We start from the raw sequence: 25,145 nt of genomic DNA on the forward strand, positions 1-25,145 counted from the left end.
CTATGCCGAAATCATGAGATAGGGTCTCCTCCAGCCCCTCCCACTTCACATTCCTCACCAGTCAGCTGACCTCTAGTCTGAACTGAATGGGCGGCTGTGAAGTGGCTGAGTGGGCGGCCGCGGGCTCCAGAGACAGCCCTGCTGGGTGGCTGCGAAAGGGCTGGGAGAGCTGTGCGGGCTTCAGGAACAGCCCAGGATTCGGTGACCCCTGGCAAATTGTCATTTGACCCCCGAGGGGGTCCCGACCCCCAGGTTGAGAACCACTGTCCTAGAGCAATCAACTGCGCCCTGGCAGTTTATTGAGAACTACAAGCCGACAGCCACAAAGGCTGTCTGGACTTGTAGTTTTCCCATTGACAGAACACTGTGAATAGATGGCGCGGCGGGGTCGGTGGCGCATAGCTGTGTTTTTTTTTAGATTGTGACAGCAAGTGGGGGGAGAAGATCCCCCTATCCGCTGTCAAAACAGGGACTTGAGGGAGGATGCGGGGTCCGGTGCATTTGTAAAATGTTACATGTTATAACCTGAACATTAAACATATTACAAAATGTGAATGTATTCTTTAAATGTCTGCCTGTGACCTCATTGAGATTTTGCTTCACTTCCTGTCCTTGACACACACATAAAGGTAGGCAGAAACAGCAATGAAAACTTTACCAGACGTTCTAATCCTTCCTAATTCTTCTAAAAATATATTTTTGTTTGTCTGTGCAGCTGTCACTTTTTGTCCTGTTTAGAGGGAAGAGAAATCTCCCCAAAAGGCAAACAAACAGCAATAAAACCCAAGACTCTCTAATTGTTGAGCTCTAGGCCTCATGCACACTGGGCATTTTGAAAGCCACTTCCAGAGGCATCTTGTTTTTTTTTCTGCCTATAAACACCCCTCATTGTTAGCCTGGGTGTCCATGCACACATAGGCATTTAGAGGCAGAGAAAAAAAGCCCTCTGTCAGCACATTCAGAAGCAGCAGCCTTTTGGCAGAAAAAATTCCTGATGCGCCTAAACTCATGTGGACACGTTTAGACACATCTAAATGCGCATAAGCACTGGGTGCATCAAGTGTTTAGGTGGTCATTCATTTTCTTAATTAATATTCTGGCCAATGAAATGAACAAACACTTAAGCACTTATCGCGCTTAAATGCGCTTGAAAAAATGCTGCTTTTCTCCTTCCAGGAGAAAGGTGTTTTGAAGAGCTAGGCAAATGCCCAGTGTACATGAGGCCTCAAAATAAACATTTGGAAAACATGCAAACCTAAATAATGGTAAGAAGTGGCATCATAACAAAGTTCGAAAGCAGTCTATATAACATGAATATTTTGGTCTTAAAGTATTACTAACAGACATTTAATCAGCAGATACATTACATTCTAGGAAGACTTGGAATATTTGCTTTGCTTCGTTCTAATGCCGCGTACACACGGTCGGACTTTTCGGCTACAAAAGTCCGACAGCCCGTCCAACAGACTTTCGACTGACTTTTGGCGGACTTTTGGCGGACTTGCGGCGGACTTTCTAACAAACGGACTTGCCTACACGCGATCACACAAAAGTAGGACGGATTCGTACGTGATGACGTACACCGGACTAAAATAAGGAAGTTGATAGCCAGTAACCAATAGCTGCCCTAGTGTGGGTTTTTGTCCGTCGGACTAGCATACAGACGAGCGGATTTCTGGGTCCGGCGTAGTTACAACGTAAAGATTTGAAGCATGTTTCAAATCTAAAGTCCGTCAGATTTGCGGCTGGAAAAGTCCGCTGAAAGTCCACACACGATCGGATTGTCAGCCGGCTTTGGTCCGTCGGCGTCCGTCTGACTTTTGTAGACGAAAAGTCCGACCGTGTGTACGCGGCATTAGAGGAAACTTGGTTGTTCTCTTGCAGTGATTGGGTGAACTGTAGCCCCTGACACATGTACACATTTATCAAACATGTATCGGGGGTACAAAGTGGTATCCAAACAGAGTTATTTAATGACAGACCACTATCTATTGCCCATGGATAAACAGTATATAAACGGAAAACAGAGTATGGGTAGGTAAGCAGTATAAGCTAGTAAGCTAGTGGGAGGAAACAGTGTCCTATCATCAGGGCTTTTTTTCTGCCGGAACTTGCCGGAACGCAGTTCCGCCACCTCAGGCAGCCCTCTCCTCTGCTGTCTGTCACATAGAACAGAAGCCGATAGTGGAAGTTTTCTATACCATTCACTTCCTCCACCATCTTCTGTAATATGCTAGGCATCCAGGGAATGTGCGCCACAGCTAATTGATCGGGTTTCAGAGGCAGCTCTCCCCGCCTGCTGTCTGTCAGTCTCTGATCAGTGTAGCATGGAGCCGAGCTCTCTGAAACTCCTCCTTGGTTCTGTTCTACACTGATCTACTGATCTGACAGGCGGAGCTGCTTGGAGGAGGCTGCACAGTGAGCTGAGGGGGGGGGGGGGAGCCTGATTTGACAGAAGTCTGCTCAGCACAGCTCTAATGAAGGTGAGATAGCTGTGGAGGGAAAGGGGGAGGAAGGGGGGCTGGTTGTGCAGAGAGTAGAGACTGAAGTTGTGGATCTTCTGCAGTCTGCAGAGGTCAGAGCTGGGGGGGTTAGATTGTGCAAAGAGAGTTGTGAGCAGGGGAAATGTATACAGGGCCAAGAGTGCTGGGGGGGTGGTGGCTTGGGGTGCAGAGGTGGAAGATGGGGGGTTGTAGAGAGTTAGAGCTGTAGATGAGGGCGCAGAAGTGAAATGTGGAGGGGGAGATAGGCTGTGGATGGGAGTGCAGAGGTGATTGTGGACTGGGGGTGTAAGCAGTGGATGGGGGGTGTGCAGAGGTGATACTGTATGTTGACAGAGGTTAAAAGGGGGAATGGGGATGGGGGTAGGGGACTGGCATGGTAATGTGAATTGTGAAATGTGGGGATGGAGGGGGTGAGCTGGCTGTGGATGGAGGGGGGGGTGAACTGTGGAGAGGGGGGAGAGGGTGAGCTGTGCGGAGGGGAGGTGAACTGTGGAGAGGGTGAGCTGTGGGGGGAGGTGAACTAGGAGAGGGTGAGATGTGGGGGGGGTGAACTGTGGAGAGGGTGAGATGTGGGGGGAGGTGAACTGTGGAGAGGTGGGAGAGGGTAACTGTGGGGGGGGTGAACTGTGGAGAGGGTGAGCTGTGGGGGGGTGAACTGTGGAGAGGGTGAGCTGTGGGGGGGTGAACTGTGGAGAGGGTGAGCTGTGCGGAGGGGAGGTGAACTGTGGAGAGGGTGAGCTGTGGGGGGAGGTGAACTGTGGAGAGGGTGAGCTGTGGGGGGGTGAACTGTGGAGAGGGTGAGCTGTGCGGAGGGGAGGTGAACTGTGGAGAGGGTGAGATGTGGGGGGAGGTGAACTGTGGAGAGGGTGAGCTGTGGGGGGAGGTGAACTGTGGAGAGGGTGAGATGTGGGGGGGGGGTGAACTGTGGAGAGGGTGAGATGTGTGGGGGAGGTGAACTGTGGAGAGGGTGAGCTGTGGGGGGAGGTGAACTGTGGAGAGGGTGAGCTGTGGGGGGGGGGTGAACTGTGGAGAGGGTGAGCTGTGGGGGGGGTGAACTGTGGAGAGGGTGAGCTGTGGGGGGGGTGAGCTGTGGGGGGTGAACTGTGGAGAGGGTGAGCTGTGGGGGGAGGTGAACTGTAGAGAGGGTGAGATGTGGGGGGAGGTGAACTGTGGAGAGGTGGGAGAGGGTGAGCTGTGTGGGGGGGTGAACTGTGGAGAGGGTGAGCTGTGGGGGGGGAGGTGAACTGTGGAGAGGGTGAGGTGGGGGGGAGGTGAACTGTGGAAAGGTGGGAGAGGATGAGCTGTGGAGAGGGTGAGCTGTGTGGGGGGGTGAACTGTGGAGAGGGTGAGATGTGGGGGGAGGTGAACTGTGGAGAGGGTGAGATGTGGGTGGGGGTGAACTGTGGACGAGAGAAGAGAAGGTAACCTATGGGTGGAGGGAGGGGGTGAGCTGTAGAGAGAGGGGGCGAGAGGGTGAGCTGTGGGGGGGACTGTGGAAAGGGTGAGCTGTGGGGGGGGGTGAACTTTTGGAGAGGGGGGAGAGGGTGAGCTGTGGGGGGGAGGTGAACTGTGGAAAGGAAGGGGGAGAGGGTGAGCTGTGGGGGGTGAACTGTAGGTGAACCTATTCTCTGAGAAAAAAAAGCCCTGCCTATCATTGGTATTAGTTATTAATGCCCCATCATTGGTGTCAGTGGGAGGAATAGTGCCCCATTGGTGGTGTAAGTGCAGAAATGATTGCGCCATTGTTTTTGTCAGTGGGAAGATTAGTGCCCGAAAAGCTGGACAAAGGCAAGTAAAGGGCCACAGTTTGGAGATCACTGGTATAAACAAACCCAAAAAAGATTAAATCCAGCAGTAAGCAACCCAGCCTAAATGAACAATTCCAGGGTTAGATTTATTATATTACATATATGAGACCAGGGATGAGCCGAACACGCCCCCGGTTCGGTTCGCACCAGAACATGTGAACAGGCAAAAAATTCATTTGAACACGCGAACACCGTTAAAGTCTATGGGACTCGAACATGAATAATCAAAAGTGCTAATTTTAAAGGCTTATATGCAAGTTATTGTCATAAAAAGTGTTTGGGGACCTGGGTCCTGCCCCAGGGGACATGGATCAATGCAAAAAAAAGTTTTAAAAACGGCCGTTTTTTCAGGAGCAGTGATTTTAATAATGCTTAAAGTGAAACAATAAAAGTGTAATATTCCTTTAAATTTCGTACTTGGGGGGTGTCTATAGTATGTTTCCCATGTTTAGAACAGTCTGACAGCAAAATGACATTTCAAAGGAAAAAAAGTCATTTAAAAGTACTCGCGGCTATATGAATTGTCGGTCCGACAATACACATAAAAGTTCATTGATAAAAATGGCATGGGATTTCCCCACAGAGGAATCCTGAACCAAAATTAAAGAAAAAAAGGCCCTTCAGGTCTGATATTGATTTTAAGGGGAACCCCGCTCCAAAATTTAAAAAAAAATGGCATTGGGTCCCCCCAAAAATCGTCTTCTGACGGTTCTTAAATAACAGAGGGAGGGGCCACCCGGCGACCCCGCCCCCTCTGACGCACAGGGACTTCCCTGTCCGCCCCCTCTGACGTCACGGGGAAAGCCTCGGGGAAGTCCCCGTGCATCAGAGGGGGGCGGGGTCACCGGGTGGACCCGCCCTCCGTTAAGAACCGTCAGAAGATGAGAAGCGTCACACAGCGGGAGCCTCCCATCATGGATGCTGAGTGGCCCGAGCACGAAGAAGGGAAGAAGACGTCACGGAGGAAGATGCTGGACGAGAACACCGGAGCAAGAAGCAGAGGATCGGAGGAAGAAGAAGAAGAAGATGGAGGAAGAAACCGAAGGAAGATAGAAGAAAGAAGAAAGAAGATAGAACCAAGAAGATAGAAGACAGAAGAAAGAAGAAGCAATTAAATAAAGGAATTGTCAAAAACTCTCGTCCCCCCCTCTTTTCCTGCGGCCTGCCAGGTTGCGTGCTCGGATAAGGGTCTGGTATGGATTTTTGGGGGGACCCCACGCCATTTTTAAAAAAAATTTTGGTTCGGGGTTCCCCTGTGGGGAAATCCCATGCCGTTTTTATCAATGAACTTTTATGTGTATTGTCGGACCGACAATTCATATAGCCGCGAGTACTTTTAAATGACTTTTTTTCCTTTGAAATGTCATTTTGCTGTGAGACTGTTCTAAACACGGGAAACGTGCGCCTCTTTACAGGCATACTATAGACACCCCCAGGTACGAATTACACTTTTATTGTTTCACTTTAGGCATTATTAAAATCACTGCTCCCGAAAAAACGGCCGTTTTTAAAACTTTTTTTGCATTGATCCATGTCCCCTGGGGCAGGACCCAGGTCCCCAAACACTTTTTATGACAATACCATGCATATAAGCCTTTAAAATTAGCACTTTTGGTTTCCCCCATAGACTCTTAAAGGGTGTTTCGCGGCTTTCGAATTTGCCGCGAACACCCCAAATTGTTCGCTGTTCGTCGAACTTGCGAACAGCCGATGTTCGAATCAAACATGAGTTTGACTCAAATTCGAAGTTCATCCCTATTTGAGACCAATTATGCCATGATGTGAAGGGGCATATCTAGCTTTTTGGTTATGTAGAACAAATGCCAGCAAATTCAATTTAGAAATGTTGTTTAATACATTTTATATGGGATAAATTAAAATTACAATGATGTTTTACAGGAATATTAATAAAAATGTGTAAAATGATATAGGAGAATACGATCTTTTATATTCTTGTTTAGGTCAGACTAGCCTCTCTTCATGGCAGGAAACAATTCGTAACTATCCAGCTCCTTGGGCTGAGCTTATTGCAGAAAACATCATTTTAAGTGTGCCCTCTGATGCCGTCCGCTCTTTAGAGGATCCAGAAATTGTGATGTCACTGTGGGAACAGATCATGGAAGCTGTTGCTGATCTAGCAGCAATTCCTAGGAAATTTTCTCGTCCTGAAAGAATTGTGACAGATGTACAGATCTCACATGGTAAGTTATTTATACTTTAGCGATCTTCAATCATCTGAGAGGGTGGTAAGAGTGGTGTGAAGGCTGCTCTCTGGGATAATTTTGTAAATATTGTACATCCACAGTGAGTAAAGAAAGACACACTTTACAATAAAGGCATTTGTATAGACTAATATTCCTTTTTTTCAGTTTTTCTCATAAAGCAAATGTGTATGGTTTAATTGCAGGACATGTTTTGTCCATTGTGCAGAAAACATTTCCCAACCTAGGCATATCCAGTTCTTTACATAGTTTTGTGGAAAACAGCTTTATGCCCTGTACACATAGACATTGATCGGACATTCCGACAACAAAATCCATGGATTTTTTCCGACGGATGTTGGCTCAAACTTGTCTTGCATACACACGGTCACACAAAGTTGTTGGAAAATCCGATCGTTCTGAACGCGGTGACGTAAAACACGTACGTCGGGACTATAAACGGGGCAGTAGCCAATAGCTTTCGTTTCTTAATTTATTCTGAGCATGCGTGGCACTTTGTGCGTCGGATTTGTGTACACACGATCGGAATTTCCAACAAGCTCTCAAACTTTGTGTGTCGGAAATTCCTATGGAAAATGTGTGATGGAGCCTACACACGGTCGGAATTTCCGACAACAAGGTCCTATCACATATTTTCCATCGGAAAATCCTATCGTGTGTACAGGGCATAAGAGTTCATTATAACATATCATCTTCATACCGGATAGCATTGCAAATGAGGGGCCATGACTCCAATCCACACCACTGATCCACCCAGCAACAGCATCTGGCCATCCTTTCCACACCCCTGTTGCATATACCATCTTTTGACTGTATAGAAAAAAAGGGAAAAAAAGAACAGGGCTGAATTCATATGTTTATCAGTAGCCCTGATAAAAATAGTACTTTTTTGTGGCTTCTTAGGCTGAGTTTACATATGTGCAAATTGGATGTGGGTTTTCATGTGAGTGTGACTGGATTTCAATGGAGCCGGTTCACACATGTCCAGGGTGGCATGGTCCGCATTCCAAAAGGGTCCTGTACATGTTTGGGGCCAGCTCAGGTTCGAATTCAGACCTGATTTGCACCTAAACCAGTGAACTGGAACTCATGCTGGGAACCGAGGCCGCATATATGTGAACCTGGCCTTAACATTGCATTGTGTGGCAGTGAAGCAAGTATTTAAAATTTAAGGCGGAACTTCACTCTCTCAATCAACATTGACTGTATGCCAGTGTTGCCAACCTACCAGATTGAAATTTACTGGCACAACACCCACAATTTACTGGCACAGCCACGTTTTTACTGGCATTTTACAAAATTACATTTTAAGTGCAAATTTCAGTATTTAGACTACAAACAAGTACACTAGGCCAATAGCAATGTGATTTAAGGTAGATATTAAAGTAAAAAAACATATTTTTGTTATTTTCGATATAATAAGGGTGGATTATTTTGTCCATAAGTTTTTGTCACCAATGTCCAACTAGAGAGATTTCTCCTTCACTTCTGTTCCATAACCACCACATAAAGTGAGGGGAAAGCTCTAGGATCACTAGAATTTATGTCCCCAATTCTATAGACCTCCTGCCACCATCACCCCATCACCTGCCACCATCACCTGTCACCATCAACCGCTGCCACCACCATCATCCCCTGCCTCCATCACCTGTCACCATCACCCCCTGCCACCATCACCTGCCGCCATCACCCCTTGCCACCATAACCTGCTGTAACCATCACCCCCTGCCACAACCATCACCCCCTGCCACCATCACCTGCTGCCATCACCCCCTGCCACCATAACCTGCTGCAACCATCACCCCCTGCCACAACCATCACCCCCTGCCACCATCACCTGCTGCCATCACCCCCTGCCACCGTCACCTGCTACAACCATCATCCCCTACCACAACCATCACCCCCTGCCACAACCATCACCCCCTGCCACTATCACCTGCTGCCATCACCCCCTACTGAAACCATTATTTGCCACCATCTCCTGCTGCAACCATCACCTCCTGTCACTGTCGGCTGGGCTGTCACTCTGTCCCCGTGGACTCTGAATTGCCTGGACAGACCACCACAAGGGCTCCTCCACCTCCGTTCCGTGTGCTCAGCCAAAAACAGGTTACTGTTTTTGAAGGCTGTGAAACTGCAAACTTCACAGACTCTGTGAAACCCGAATGCAGGATCGGCAAGCTCTGGAACTGCGCATGCGCAGTTCCAAGCCGACACAGTCACAGCTATATTTTACTGGCACTTTTGTCCTATTACAGAAATTTATGGGCAGGGAGAAAAGTGCCCTGTTTTTACGGGCTTCCTGTAAAAATATGTCAGATGACAACACTGCTGTATGTTTCTAGCATTAATAAATAGCTAGGAAAATATATTGTATTTACTTATTTTAAACTTTTTTTCTACATTTTCCAGAGGGGAGGAGGGTTTTTCTAAGCTACAGACAGACGGTTCCAGGCAGTAAATGCTACATGAATAATCTGCCCTTACCTAAGATGGCCATGGCCAGGAATGCTAGGGGGTGTTTTTCTAAGTGATTTCATAGCAAAATAAAGCATAGAGTCATGAATGGATAGGTGAGTTTGCTTTGAATATAAAATGAATTAAATAGAATGTTCAGTTTATGGTGCTCAAATGCAGTGTAGTTTAAAAAAAAGAAAAAGTGAACGCACACTCTACATCCTTCATGCCCCCACCCCCCAGTCCCCACTGCACTTACTAACATGGTTGATTAGCTATTACTGATCATGCAGCCAGTGCAGCAGTTCAGGAATGTGAAAGCCCTGCTCTTCTTTCCCTTCTTTCTTTAGGGCTTCTGGGATGGATCGGTTCAATTCTGATTGGTCACATCCTGGCATGTGAACACTTTGACCACTGGAATCACTCTGATTTATCCTGAAAGCCCTATGGAAAGAAGGACAAGAATAGTGGTGGCTTCAAAATTCCTGGACTTCTGCACTGGCTGCATGGGCAGTGACAGATAATCGCCTATGTAGGTAGGTGCAATGGGGACGAGGAGGGTGTTAGTTCACCTTTTCATTTTTTATGAAAAGAGGAACTTACACTTTAACCATTTCCTAACTGTGCCATAGACGAAAGATGGCTACAGCGCAGCTCTGTTGTTCTTCAAGGACATGCATGTACGTCCTCTGGGAACCACGCCCCTTATGCACCCCCTGGGGTATCATCCGGTGCGTTCTGGGATCTCTGTGTCTTTCGGACACAGCCGATCAAAGATCGGGGTAAAGGGCCAATCACAGCAGCCTCTTACCATGTGATCAGCTGTGTCCAATCACAGTGTAAACAGAATTGCCGGTTATCCACAGTACATTCCTCATGCTCTGTCACAGCGTGAAGAGAGCCGGTAACTGGCAATCCTGACTGGAGACATGCACACAAATAATCAGGGCACTGATCATCAGTGCCCTGATGATCAGTGCAGCCCCATCAGTGCCATCAATGCTTTCCATCTGTGGCCATCAGTGCTGCCCATCAATGCATCCTCATGCATGCCGCTTATCAATGCCCATTAGTGCTGCTTATCAGTGCCTATCAGTGCTGCCTATCAGTGTATTCTCATCAGTGCCTCCTCATCATTGTTGCCTCATTAATGTCCATCAGTGTCAATCAGTGCTGCATATCAGTGCAGCCTCATCAGTGTATCCTCATAAGTGCCTCCTTATCAGTGCTGCCACATCAGTGCCCATCAGTGCTGCCTCATCAGTGCAGCCTCTCAGTGCCCATCAGTGCAGCCTCATCAGCGCACATCAATGAAGGAGAAAAGTTACTTGTTTGCAAAATTTTATAAAAGAAACTAAGAGTTTTTTTCTAAATTTTCCCTCTTTTTTCATTTGTTTAGCAAAAAAAAAAAACCCAGTGGTGATTAAATACCACCAAAAGAAATCTCAAAAAAATGATAAAAGTTTTATATTGGTACAATGTTTAAAAACCCAAAACAGAGTCAAAGCTGCGCTCAGATCTAAAGAAACAAAAAACAAATGTAGGAGAAAAAAGCTGCCAGCACCTTAAAAAGTCCAGTATCTGACTCCTAAAAGTATGGTAAACAGCAAAGTGCAGCGCTAAAGATATACATGTGACATAAAAAGAAATAAGGTCCCACCAAGTGACATAACATCAATCAGTAGATATAAATTAACAAGATCAGTCAATGATAAACAAAGAACTTAAATCACAAATGCATGTGCATTAAAAAAGGTATATGAAAAAGAGTCCACAAAAAAAATTTATAATGAGTCCACAGAAAGATAAAAAGCACCCATCCAGGAAAGATGTGATAAAAAGTGCCAGTAGATAATCCACCAAGGAGTGTATGAGTAGAATCTGCTTACCGGACGGCGATGACTGCTATTACGGCAGTCTTGCCCAGCATAGGGATTATGGTCTCCCAAAACCAAGGATACAAAGCGGGACCAGTAGCTTTAGCAATCGATCATAACAGTAACACCACTGTTAATTGCAATCCCTCACATCTAAACCTGTATCCTTTGCCATTCTTTTAAATCTTTTTTGAAGATCTTCTGTATGCTGGCTGCACCTAATCACTCCCAAAAGGGGTGAGTAAAAAAAACTACAGGATTCCTCCCTCCACACAATTGTATTATGACAGTGGGGACTCGCTCAGAGTCCCCATCCGTGGCCGGATGTGAAGAGGAGAAGACGTGCTGAGGCTGAGCTCCGCTCTCACATCGATCCCGACTATTATTTCTGGCTCTAAAAACACACTTACTTCCCTCTACTCCGGCACCCTGGGGTCCAAGAGGACTTATGGCACCAAGCGGACCTCCCCGCCGACACCGGGTAAGACCCGATCGTCCTCTGCGGCCTGTACCCGCTCCTCTTCAGCCGCCATCTTGCCCACGAGGCTCCCTGTCGCTACCATGTCGGCCGGCACACAGACACAGTCCCTGTCAGGGCTATCAGCAGCTCAGGCAGCCTCACATGCGGAGCTGTTGGCTGCTATAAAAACGGGCAATGATTCTGTCATGGTGAAGATAGATCATCTGGTGACGGATGTCAGCCTCATAAGGCATCACATGGACAAATTTAGGTCCCGGTTTGCTGAGGCTGAAGGCCGCATTTCTCAGCTTGAGGATGACACCAGAGCTGACTCCCGGGACCTCCGCGCCCTGCAATTACAAGTGAAAGCCCTGCAGGAAAAATCCATAGACACTGAAAATAGATTGAGGAGGAACAATATTCGTGTCATAGGCCTTCCTGAGCGAGCAGAAGGTTCTAAGCCGGCTGAATTTGCAGAATCCTTTCTTCTCTCCCTCCTGGATATCCCTGCTATGCCTCCTACATATGTAGTGGAGAGGGCTCACAGGGTTCCCCCCACTCCTCCAGTCCCTGGAGCCCCACCGCGACCCTTTCTCCTTAGACTTCTGAATTACAGAGACCGCGATAGACTGCTTGCAGCTGCCAGGGAGAAGCAAGACCTACGCTTTAATAATGCTAAAATAATGCTTTTTCCTGACTATTCCCCGGACCCCGGAAATACAGCAGAGACGCCGATCGTTTACAGAAGCTAGACGTCGCCTAAGAGATAAAGGATTGAAATTCAGTCTACTGTACCCCAGCAAGCTCCGGGTGATCGACGGGGAACGAGCGCATTTCTTCATGAATTCTGAGGCAGCTCTTTCATGGCTGGATGGTCGTGGCTAATTTGCAGCTCTGTGTTCACAGGTACAGAGATATGGCTTCATTGACTGCAGGCTCAAACTTCCATTTTCTCACCCCCATCTTATTTTTCATCTTATTTTTCACCTTTTTTCGATGTCACATCAGTTGCCGATTTGCAAATTTGCGGTATCTAAATATCCCACTGTGACACTGATCCAGTTTACAAGCCTATGGCATGTTGACCACCTATTTTACACCTTTTTTTCGTTGTACCCCCCCCTTTATTTTTTGTACATCCCTCTTTATCCTCACAGCCACAGTTTTCTAATTGTGTACCATGAGTGTGAATAAGAGCATCGTATGGAGAGCAGGACTGCTCACCCTTTGACGAGCACACAACGCAGCCAACTTCAGCAGGATCTATACGAGACAAGATCTCTACTGGCCCCCCCCACACACCCCCTCCACACACCCCCTCCACTCCACACACCCCCTCCACAACTCTCCTCCCTAGTTTTCTTTTTTCTTTTTTCTTTTTTCTTTTTGGCGAGGTGATGGGAATCAGTAGGATAAGCATTCTGTGCTTGGGTCTTTTGTGTTTTAATTTGTTGATTCTAGTTTTAGTTTGTACATGGTTGCTGCAATGGTTAAATGTTAATGGTACACAATGGTATAGATCAGTGATTTTGCTGTCTGTGAGTTGCCCGCTAACACGCCCCTCCCATCATCCTATTCTGACATGGTTCTCTAAATCCACATGGCTACCTCCTCCCTAACTGATACGTTCACTGTCCTCTCATGGAACGTTAGAGGCCTGAATTCTAAATTCAAACGCGCGCTGTTAACAAGATATCTGAAATTACACTCCCCTCACATCATCCTTCTCCAAGAAACACACCTCACAGGCAGCAAGGTTCTGACCCTTAAAAAACCCTGGATACAGAGGTCCATACATGCTACGTACTCCTCCTATGCAAGGGGGGTCTCAATATTAATTGCTAAGAAATTTCCATGTATAATTGAGGAAGTTTGTACAGACCCCCAGGGCAAATTTGCTATTGTGGTGTTTAGGCACTGGTCTCAGAGGTACGTTATTATAAATGTGTATATACCCCCACCTTTTTCACCAGACCTATTATATACAGTCCTGGAAAAAGCTGCAGCCTTTTTTCCAGGGAAATTATTGGTAATTGGGGATTTTAATGCTATCATCTCCCCAGACATGGATAGACCTGTCCCTCCTAAGAATCACAATACTGACTTACCTAACTGGGCGCGAGCTATGGGTTTAGAAGAGATATGGCGATGGAGACACCCTACCCTTAGGGCTTATTCATGCTTCTCGGCTTCCCATAAGACTGCCTCTAGAATTGACTTAGCCTTCTCCAATCCAGCACTGTTGGCGGACATAGTGGAAGCCTCCTACTTACCTAGTAGGTTGTCTGATCATAGCCCACTGGTTGTAGAATTCTGCTCTTCTGCCTATTGTGATGCGGCTTTGTGGAGGCTGGGGGCTCATTGGATCTCCCACCCTGAGGTGGCAGACATTATTCCACCTAGGTTGGCTGAGTTTTGGGATCATAATAAAGACTCTTCATCCCTGCAAATAGTATGGGACGCGTTCAAGGCCTACACTAGTAGGCAATACATCTTCACCATAGCCAGTGTCAAGAAGCAACAAGGCCAGCAAACCCAGATATTACAACAGTCAGTCGATGACCAGGCTGCGGTGTATAGTGCAGACCCCACGCCATCTCATTTTGACTCGCTAAAGGCAGCTCAGAGTGCACTGAACATTCATATGTCAGAGGTCACGAGGCTAGACATACATAAAGGAAGACAATGGTTTTTTGAGCAGGGAGACAAAAACGGTCGCTTTTTGGCCATGTTGGCTCAGCATGACCATCCAGTGACAGTAGTCTCTAGCTTGCGTTCTGCGGATGGAGGTAAGGTGACTTCCCAATCAGCAATTTTAGAATTGTTTAATGACTTCTATGGAGGACTCTATGCCTCCACTCTTCCTTCCGATTTCCGGCCTGAGTCACTGCAAGATCTTTTGGATCCGCTGGCACTTGGTTGGCTCTCGGACGAAGAGAGAGAGAGTCACTGGTCCAACCGTTTACGGCATTAGAAGTTTTAAATGTCATCCAGTCCTTTCCCACCGGTAAGGCGCCAGGGCCGGACGGACTACCCATAGATTTTTATCGAACACACAGCGACCTCTTGGCACCCATACTGGCCCAGCTGTATACTGTATGTCTGTCCAAAGGTGATTTACCTTCATCAATGCACCAGGCCTACCTGACCTTGATACATAAGGCCCCCAAAGACCCAGAGTTATGTGCATCCTATAGACCGATTGCGCTATTAAACAATGATCTTAAAATTTTAACTAAACTGTTAGCCTCCCGCCTATACCCATTGTTGCCCTCGGTAAATGATCCCGACCAAACAGGATTCATGCCCAAGAGATCCACAGATGTAAATCTTAGGAGACTCTTCACTAACATCCACGCCCAACATCACAATTCTGGGACAAGGGCCATAGCCCTATTAGACATAGAAAAGGCTTTTGACACTGTTGAATGGCCCTTTTTATGGGAGACACTGCGTAGAATGGGCTTCCCATTACAATTTATCTCGTGGTTGCAGGTGATATACAAGTGTCCCACATCTTCGATACGCCTGGGTTCTAAATTATCATCTCCCTTCAAATTGTTCAGGGGAACTAGGCAGGGCTGCCCTCTCTCACCGGCTTTGTTCGCCATAGCCATTGAGCCAGTTGCTGAAGCCCTACGTACATCGCCCCACATTAAGGGGCTGCGTATTGGCTTGCTGGAAGAGAGGGTAGCCCTGTACGCAGACGATATGATCCTTTTTCTTGCGGATGCTGGCCCGTCGCTACAAGGTGCATTATCAGTCCTTGACACATTTTCTGAGGTGACAGGCCTTCGGGTTCATTGGTCGAAATCTACCTTATTCCCAATAGATCAGGAAGCCAAATCCACTTCCCCCCCTGATAGCCCGCTGAAATGGGTGGACACCTTCAAATACCTTGGGGTCCAGGTCTCTACTCATGCCCAAGATTTCCTCAAACAAAACCTTGATCCGGTGGTGGGAGATATGAAAACCAAACGCATGGAGCAATCTGCCCCTATCTGTTTGGGGTAGAGTCAATCTCCTTAAAATGAAAATTATTCCCAAATTTATTTACCTTTTTCGCCATTCCCCGCAGTGGATTCCCAAATCATTTTTTACCAAACTCAATCAAAAATTTTCAGAGTTCCTGTGGGGCCCCGTCCCCCGTAGATATAAGCTGTCGACCCTGATGAGGCCAACGTCGCAAGGTGGCATGGCATTTCCAGACTGACATAAATATTTTTTGGCCACGCAGTTGGTAACGGTGGTCTGGTGGTTAAACCCCGACAAAACAAACGCGGCCTCAGCTTTAGAAGCTACAGTGGTGGGTTCCTGGGAAACCCTTCAATTCCTAATTCATAGTGGCCCACGCGCCTTCCACCCACTAACCCCCTCCATGCATACTACCCTGCGAGCTTGGCGGATGGGCCTAAATATAGGCAAAAACAAACACTCAGAAATCTCCCCCAATGCCCCTTTATGGTTAAATCCCAATCTACCACATATATACAAGCTCACAGACCCCCAGGTTTGGACCAAGTATGGTATTAAATTGGTATCACAGGTTGTGTCACAGACGTCTTTACTTGCTTTCTCCCAGCTCTCCTCCATGTACAACTTACCGAAACACTATCAGTTCCGCTATTTCCAGCTAGCACATGCATTCGCGGCTCAATTTCCTCACTCCTCCTGCATCCTGACTCAATCCGAGCTGGAGAAGACGCTTAGAGCTGGTTGCGCTGAGAAGCCTACATCGAGTTTATACGCGCATCTAGTCTATGTGTCCCTGCCACCTCTGGATGGGCTCTGGTCCCGTTGGCAACGCGATATTCCTGCGTTGGACAATGACGATTGGGATGATGTTTGGGACTTTCCTTTCCGGTCACTGGTCTCCATGAGGGACAGGGTAGTGCAATTTAAAATTGTGCATAGAGCTTATTTCACCCCTCACAGACTCCACATGATGAACCCTGACCATTCCTCGGAATGCTGGAGATGTGGTATCTCTCCAGGGGACTTCGCGCGCATCTTCTGGCATTGCTCCAAAATACAGCAATACTGGAGAGAGGTGCTTGACTTAACCAACAAAGTTGCATCAACCAATTTACCACTGTCGATGGAAATATGCATACTGGGTCTAATAGAAAATATTGTTCCAACAATAGCCAAACGCATGATGACTGGGTTACTACTCTTCTATGCTAGGAAAAATATTGGAATACAGTGGAAAAAACCTAACCCCCCCTCAACTGCACAGTGGAAGCGCTTGGTTAACGATAGCCTCCCGTTATATATAGATACCTATGCAAATAGAGGATGCCCTTTGAAATTTAACAAAGTCTGGTGTAAATGGATGGAAAAAATGAACATTGTAAAATGAATATAGAATTATAATAGAATTCTAGTTACAGGGTTGTACATTATATTGGTTCCTTAGGTTAAGCCAAAGGTAACTTCAGGCCCAATATATTGCTGAATTTATGTGTATAACTCTTTTGGAGGAGGATTGTGTACATTACTCTGATGATGTCATTTATATGGGCAAATCACGCTAATTGATGTTCATGTATTCCGTCGTGGTACCGATGAACTGTTGCAACCAAGTGTTATTGTATTGTTTGTCTCAAAAATCTGAAATAAAAATAATTTTCAAAAAAAAAAAAAAATCCATACCAGACCGAAGGGCCCGGTATGCTCATGAAGGGGGAACCCATGCCGTTAAAAAAAAAAAAAAAATTGCCGTGGCGTTCTCCCTAATTATTTGGTAATCAAAGTCGCGTCCCTGCTCATTGAAGTCGTACTTCAAGTCGTTGGGAACAGTCAGATTCACAGTTGTATGACTGACTTGTCAAAATCGCAGCCGTGAAATCGCGGCAAAATCGAGCGACTTTGGAGTAGCACAAGTGTGAAAGGGGCCTAAGTATGACAGCAAGTGAAAGCAAGTGGTTAAGCATCAGAAGTTTCCAGATACACATTTTTTATTAATACAGTATTCAAGTTTTAGTGCATGTGCAATACATCGATCACACCTTTAAACAATTAATTTATCACATCCTAGAATTTGCAGCATGCACTTATTAAACATGACATTTGGTTTTACAGTCCCGTAAACACTTATTAGAAGTTCTATTGAGACAATCATACATATTGGCTAGTAACATGCTGATGCTTGGCAAAAGATTTCTCTCTCTATAATGAACTTGCATAGGCAACGTCTGTTTGTGTATACAGATACAATACAGTTCCTTCTAAAGTGTACATGATTCTTTGAGTCATATACAGACATCCCAACCTGCAAAAACTCATTTCAGGGAGGTGGCAAACTCATTTCAGGGAGGTGGGCGTAGCTTAAACCGTGCTACCTATGGAGCGTGGCTTAAGTGGGGTGTGGTTTTATAGAGTCTGAGATGACTTACAGTGCAGAATGTAGTAATGTTAAATAGAGAACGTACAGAGCGGAGTGTATGGCGGTGAGTATAATGTGCATGTGAGGAGTGTGGAGTGCACAGCGGTGAGTACTATGTGCAGGATGGTGTCTATAGGGTAGTGGACGGTGTCAGTAGTTCTTTATTTTTATTATTATTTTTTACAATTTTGTTGTTTATTATTTTCTTTAAATAATTTTTTTAAATATTTTTTTCACAGTGCTTCTGGGGAAGGGTGGGGGGTATGTGTCAGTAGGGCAGTGGATGGTGTCAGTAGTTTTTATTTTTACATATTGTTTTTTTTACTTTTTTTTTTTTTAAATGCTTTCTGGGGGCAGGGGGTTGGGGTAGTGGACAGTGTTGGTAAGACAGGGGGGTAGTGTCAGTAGTTGTTTATTTTATTTATTTTTTTATAATTTAATTTTTTAGAATTTTTGTTTTTTTATATATATTTTTTTTAATCAACCCTGTTTCTGGGGGGGGGGGCTTTGGTACGATATCAGGGGTCTAAATAGAACCCTGACATCTCCTCTTTGAGACAGAGAAAGAGGCTGAGGACAAATATTCCCCAGTCTCTTTCTTAGCATTGACGATGAATGGACAGAAGACAGAGGCTCCTGTCCATTCATAAACTGAGCAGAGTAACACACAGGTTACTCTGCTCAGTTTTCACAGGACACAGGAGCGATCTCACTCACTGTGTCCAGTTCAGAAAAGGCAGGGGCCAGTAAATGACCGATCCCTTCCTCCACTCGCCATCCTGACAGATCCCCACAACCGGTAGGAGAGGAGGGAAGCCGGATGTTGGGGACAAGGGAGGGCGGAGGAGGAGGACAGGGAGCTGGAGAAGAAGGGGGGGGGGACACGGAGGGGGGCTGGAGGAGGAGGATACAGGGAACAGTTGGAGATGATCGGGGCAGCAGGAGGGACAGCTGTGATCACGATCTCCCTGTAATAGCTTTTTTAGCCGACAGCTGCGGGAGGTCAGCTATACAGGGAGATCAGTGATCACAGCTGTCCCTCCTGCTGCACCGATCATCCTCGGCTGTGAACCAGGGGACCATCCAGGATCAGCCCCACAGCTGGGATATCGGGCAGCACCTTGTGGGAGACTTGAGATGTCTGCATATACTTCTGCTGCCTGGCACAATGGTTACATTGCATTACAAGATGAGGAGATAATATTGTGCCCTGGATACTGTGGAGATTCTTTAAGTGCTATATATCTTCTTCACAAACTGACCCAAGTCATATTATTCCTTTATTTTTCAAATGTTTTGTATGTTGAGCTGTTACTTAGTGAGATGACCTTGTTTTTAAGGTGAGATGCATTCTGGATACCCAATAATGGGTCCGAAATCAAAAGCAAAGACTATAACCGATGTCAAGCAAATAAAAATGGGTTGCTGGGGATTTGTACATGAACTTGGCCACAATGAGCAGAGAAGCAATTGGGAAATTAAACCTCATACCACAGAAGCAACATGCAACCTCTGGTCAGTTTATGTACATGAAACTGTCCTAAATATTTCAAGGGATAAAGCACATAATGATCTAAAGCCAAAACAGAGGGAAACTCGAATCCAGACATATTTAAAAAATGGAGCCAACCTTGAAGAATGGAAAGATTGGACTGCTCTGGAGACCTACCTTCAGGTATTGTACACCAGATATCTACCTACCTATTAAAATGACATTATACTTTTTAACTGATAAAGACATTGGGGTCAGTTTATAAAGGGCCAAATGTTTGATTCACCCATAATTTGCAATATGTTTACTGACAAATTATTGGCCCAATTTATAAAATACATTTAGCCCTCCAAAGAAGATTCAGAATGGTTCTTGCTTTAATGTGGTTTCTGTAACATTTGCAATATTTATAAAACTGAAACTATTCCCATAGTTATAGTCAGGGGTGTACTTACAGATCATAGGGCTCAATAGCAAAATTGTGATTGGCCCCCCTGGCGACCTCTTTCTGTGGCACGTAGCAGTGTCATCTGGAGCAATAATGTAATTGACCTTAACATAAAGTATGTCTAATTTAAAGCAGACCAAACTCTCTCAATTAACATTAACTACATTTAATACTCATGCTGCTAGTGTTAGTGAATAGACAGGAAGGTATATTATTGTTACTTGTTTTAAACTTTTTTTTTTTTTACATTTCTTCTGCTGCTTCCTGGTTTCTGGCCTAGATATCTTACATCCCAGGAGTCTTCATGGCAATTTTTTCTTTCATCTGGAGAAGGGGCTTTCTCAGTCAAGCACACCCTCCTGCCTGCATGCCTAAGCTAAGAGCAGATAGATTCCTGGAAGTAAATGCTACATGAATCATCTGCCCTTACTCAAGATGGCTGCAGCTAGAAATACTGGGTGGGGGGCTGGGGGAAAGTGATTTCTCAACAAGATATAGCATACAGACATAAAAGAATGGGCAAATTTGCCTTGTATATTTAAAAGGAATTAAATGTCATTTTCAGTTTTTGGTGCTCAGATACAGTTAAGTTCCCCTTTAAGGATAGGTTGTGGGGGAAATGTCAGCATAGTCAGTACACTACTGTAAGAAGTTGCCAGGAAAGAGCATTAATGCAGGCATTTAACCTTTAAATGTTATTTCTTCAGCTAAAAGATCTGTGCTCAGTAGCTCACCAGCCTCCTTCTGCATCAACTGATCTTTTTTTTTTTGAAAGTATAAAATCTCAGGGCCTTGGTGCAAATTGTAAACCCTCCGAACCCCTTCCATCATCACAACAAGCATGTGCTGAACATTGTGGATTGGTAGTCAATTAAAAAATAGATGTATTAGCCATACTAATAATGACCCTTATGTTATTTCATATTATGACATAATTGTTAAAGCGGTATTAAACCTCAGAGAAAAAAAAAACAAAAAAAACCCCTGCAAGACAATAGCATAATGTGCTAGTATGCCTCTCATACTAGCACATTATGAAATACTTATCTTAAAATGAAGCTCCCGCAGCTCGCCCGCTCACCGCTGAGGCAGCTGACATGTTCCCCCTGTGTTTCTTCCAGGATCGCTGGCTCCGGCACTGTGAGTGGCCAGAGCCACGAAGACAACACGGGCCGCCAGACCTGCAGGGCGATGCGCCGCTCAAGTCAGCGGCTGCTTTCAGTGTCAATATCTCCTAAACCGTGCAGGTTTAGGAGATATTCTTTTTACCTACAGGTAAGCCTTACTTTACGCTTTCTTGTAGGTAAAAATCACAAATACAACTGCTTTCAAACTGCTTTAATACCCATGTACACAATTACTCAATAATCCCCAATAGACGTTTCTTTAAGCTAGTTTTGTTAGAGTTTTAAACCTCAGCTGTTTTATCAGTTTTATATGAGTAAACAGTATGAGATTATTAGCCTCAAACAGACTGTTAGGCATCCAGTGATGACCAGAAGTTCTGGGGGCATAAAACTACTTCTAGATTGAGCGAGAAGCAAAGGAGAGCTGTGACTAATGACACCAAGATCCCAAAGGTTCCTCCTGTGCATCTGGCCTCAGCTCTTCCAGCTTGGAGACTTTATAGGGGGTTAAGGTTTTCATAAAATGCAACAACTCTAACCCTTAGTGTAAAAAACTCCTTTAGGTGAAAAAAAATTACACTCTGTGTTTTCACACTAGTGCCCAGATCAAAGGCTTACCAGAACGGTATGACCCTGAAATTGAGAAGTCATATAGGGGGTTATTTACTAAAGGAATATCCACTTTGCACTGCAAGTGCACTTGAAAGTGCAGTCGCTGTAGATTCGAGGGGGACATGCAAGGAAAATAAAAAACAGCATTTTAGCTTGTACATGATAGGATGATAAAATCAGCAGAGCTTCCACTCATTTCAGATCTACCCCTTAGATTCAGAGCAACTGCACTTCCAAGTGCACTTTCAGTGCAAAGTGGATTTGCCTTTCGTAAATAACCCCCTAGTGTATGAAAGTGATTAGTATAAATCCTGTATATATGTTGTCACTTTACTCCATAAAATATATCGTCAGCCACTTAGGGGAGCCTCTGCTTGGCTATAATAGTGATAAGTTACTGTATAGCCCAACCCTCTGTTTTTTTTTCCACTTGAATGGTCAGAAAAAATCCATTGTATCTTTTCTCCTTGCTAGAGAAGAGTGTAAACAAAGAACTGTGTGTGTAAAAAAAAAAAACAATATTACAAAAAGAAAAAGAAAAAAATAGCTAGATTTAGGCTTGATCTAGGTCTGTGTTAGAGTCAAAGTTCAGGGTCAAAAGTTAGGGTCAAAGGTCAGTGTCAGTGTGTTCAGGTAGAATAACAAAATGTGGACTATTGTTTCTGTTCCCTACTACAGGTGCAATCTACAAATACTATACAGATATTGCTGTGATATTCAGGAGCAGGAGTATTTATTTTGGGTTGCTTTTTGGCAGTAGGTCATGGCAATAGCAAGAAATATACAGCTAAGGCAAACAATCAGGAGATATCCATTACCATTTACACCAAATGAAAGGCCAATTTGTCCTGAAAAAAATAAGATATAATTCCTCTGGATACACTAAGTAGTTGGGATGATATGTAAGGGTTTCCTAACACATGTCAAAGTTGCAAAACTGTGTTCAGGCATAAGGTTTTCCATCAGAAAGGGGTTAAACTGGCCATTCACTGTTCTAATTTTGGCTGCTCCCTGATAGATCAGCCATAATCAAAACAGCTGGGTGGAAAATTGTCATCAGATGAAGCTACTCTTTGGCTATTTTGACAGCTGGTAGGGCTGGCTGTCCAAATAAAATATCCATAGTGGAAGTCTGTCCATGCTCAATAGTGTGGATGGAGAAACATGCAGGTTGCATGGTAAAAAGTCTATATGTAATATAGTACTGGAGCTATGTTATCCTCACATGCTCACAGTCTCCCCCCCCCCTCCAGGCCCCATAGCAGCCATATGGGCCACTATAGCTATAGTTACACCTCTACTCATAGTTATGGTTTACATAAAAATAGAACAACATGGAACTATATTTTAAATACTGCATATTACAGTCTTATTTCTGGTAAGTTAAAGTGGTTGTAAAGCCACTTTGTTCTCTTCATACAATCCCCTGTGTTACATTATGTGCCCCAGTGTATGTGCTTAATAAATATATATATATATATATATATATATATATATATATATATATATATATATATATATATATCAAAAATTAGGTGGGTTACCTTCTTTTCTTAATCTTCTGATTAATCTAAGCACAGTCAAGGTGGACTCCCGATCCTCCACCATAAATTGGTAATAAAAAACGATGGGACCGATGCTTTGATGCAAATTTTTCTTTTTACTTGGAATTTCCAAAAAGCATAGAAAACATGAAAGTGCAGACGTGCACGCGCTTGCACGTCTGCACTTTCATGTTTTCTATCCTTTTTGGAAATTCCAAGTAAAAAGAAAAATTTGCATCAAAGCATCGGTCCCATCGTTTTTTATTTTTTATATATATATATATATATATATATATATATATATATATATATATTATAAATTTGCTGTTTTATACCTTATTTCAGAGTGCCCCTCAGCTCTCCCGTGGCTGTCCTCCACTCTCCTCTCCTGGTCTGACAAATACAGCTTGAGGGGGCTAAGAATCCCCAGCTGACGTCAGCCAGGAGGAGGAGAGGAGGAAAAAGGCGGGCGGTCACGTGAGCGCCGAGCAGCACTCTGAAATATGGTATAAAACGGCATATTTTTTATAACCTACATACACTGGGGCACATAATGCTATCTAACACAGGGCATTGTATGAAAATAACAAAGTAATTTTAGCAGCAGGAGGGGAGGGGCGGGCACTGACACTAGCTGACAGGCACAGGGAGGGGGGAGAGAGGACAGAGGAGAGACAGCAGGATGACGGAGGCATGTTAACTGACTACGGTATCATAGATCAGCAGCCATGATAAACATGGTCAGTTTACAGAGGGGAGGGCAGCTCCAGGCAGTATGAGCCAGGTATTTCACATGATAGAAAGGAACAAATTACACAGCTCAAGTACTGTGCTGTTATTCATGCTTTAAAGGAACAAGATCCTTTATTTTTTTTTTTTTTTCTTAGGGTAGCAATCGCTTCACAGTATCTCACAAAAGTGAGTACACCCCTCACATCTTTGTAAATATTTTATTCTATCTTTTCATGTGACAACACTGAAGAAATGACACTTTGCTACAATGTAAAGTAGTGAGTGTACAGTAGACATGTGCACAGCCAAAAAATTCGTTCATTTTGGTTAAAATTCGTTAAACGGGTTTTCGTTAATTCGGATATTCCCGAATTAACGAATTTGTCGAAATTCATTGAAAAACGAATTCGGATTGAAATGAATTGCACATGCCTAGTGTACAGCTTGTATAACTAAGTGTAAATTTGCTTTCCCCTCAGAATAGCTCAATACACAGCCATTAATGTCTAAACCACTGGAAACAAAAGTGAGTACACTCCTAAGTGAAAATGTCCAAATTGAGCCCAAAGTGTCGATATTTTGTGTGGCCACCATTATTTTCCAGCACTGCCTTAACCCCCTTGGGCAAGGAGTTCACCAGAGCTTCACAAGTTGCCACTGGAGCCCTCTTCCACTCCTCCATGACGACAACTTCCGTTTGAGGATGCCTCACCGATGCTCAATAGGGTTTAGGTCTGGAGACATGCTTGGCCAGTCCATCACCTTTACCCTCAGCTTCTTTAACAAAGCAGTGGTCATCTTGGAGGTGTGTTTGGGGTCGTTATCATGTTGGAATACTGCCCTGCGGCCCAGTCTCTGAAGGGAGGGGATCATGCTCTGCTTCAGTATGTCACAGTACATGTTGGCATCCATGGTTCCCTCAATGAACTGTAGTTCCCCAGTGCCGGAAGCACTCATGCAGCCCCAGACCATGACACTCCCACCACCATGCTTGACTGTAGGCAAGACACACTTGTCTTTGCACTCCTTACCTGGTTGCCGCCACACACGCTTGACACCATCTGAACCAAATAAGTTTATGTTGGTCTCATCAGACCACAGTACATGGTTCCAGTAATCCATGTCCTTAGTCTGCTTGTCTTCAGCAAACTGTTTGTGGGCTTTCTTATGCATCATCTTTAGAAGAGGCTTCCTTCTGGGATGACAGCCATGCAGACCAACTTGATGCAGTGTGCGGCATATGGTCTGAGCACTGACAGGCTGACCCCCCCACTCCTTAAACCTCTGCAGCAATGCTGGCAGCATTCATACGTCTATTTCCCAAAGACAACCTCTGGATATGACACTGAGCACGTGCACTCAACTTATTTGGTGGACCATGGCGAGGCCTGTTCTGAGTGGAACCTGTACTGTTAAACCGCTGTATGGTCTTGGCCACCATGCTGCAGCTCAGTCCATCTTTATGTAGAGCAAC

The 25,145-nt window shown here is 45.0% G+C and overlaps 1 protein-coding gene across 1 annotated transcript in view; it reads left to right on the forward strand.

Annotated features, from left to right (window-relative positions):
• The window catches only part of LOC141131685 (TRPM8 channel-associated factor homolog), a 90,311-nt gene that overhangs the window by 62,931 nt on the left and 2,235 nt on the right, over positions 1–25,145 (forward strand). Inside the window, exons 6-7 of the mRNA XM_073619239.1 lie at positions 6,274–6,513; positions 19,057–19,391. Of these exons, the coding sequence (XP_073475340.1) occupies positions 6,274–6,513; positions 19,057–19,391 (575 nt within the window). The remainder of the gene's footprint in view (positions 1–6,273; positions 6,514–19,056; positions 19,392–25,145) is intronic.

The sequence above is a fragment of the Aquarana catesbeiana genome, linkage group LG03, assembly GCF_042186555.1.
Source record: "Aquarana catesbeiana isolate 2022-GZ linkage group LG03, ASM4218655v1, whole genome shotgun sequence".
NCBI classification, from domain to species: Eukaryota; Metazoa; Chordata; class Amphibia; order Anura; family Ranidae; genus Aquarana; species Aquarana catesbeiana.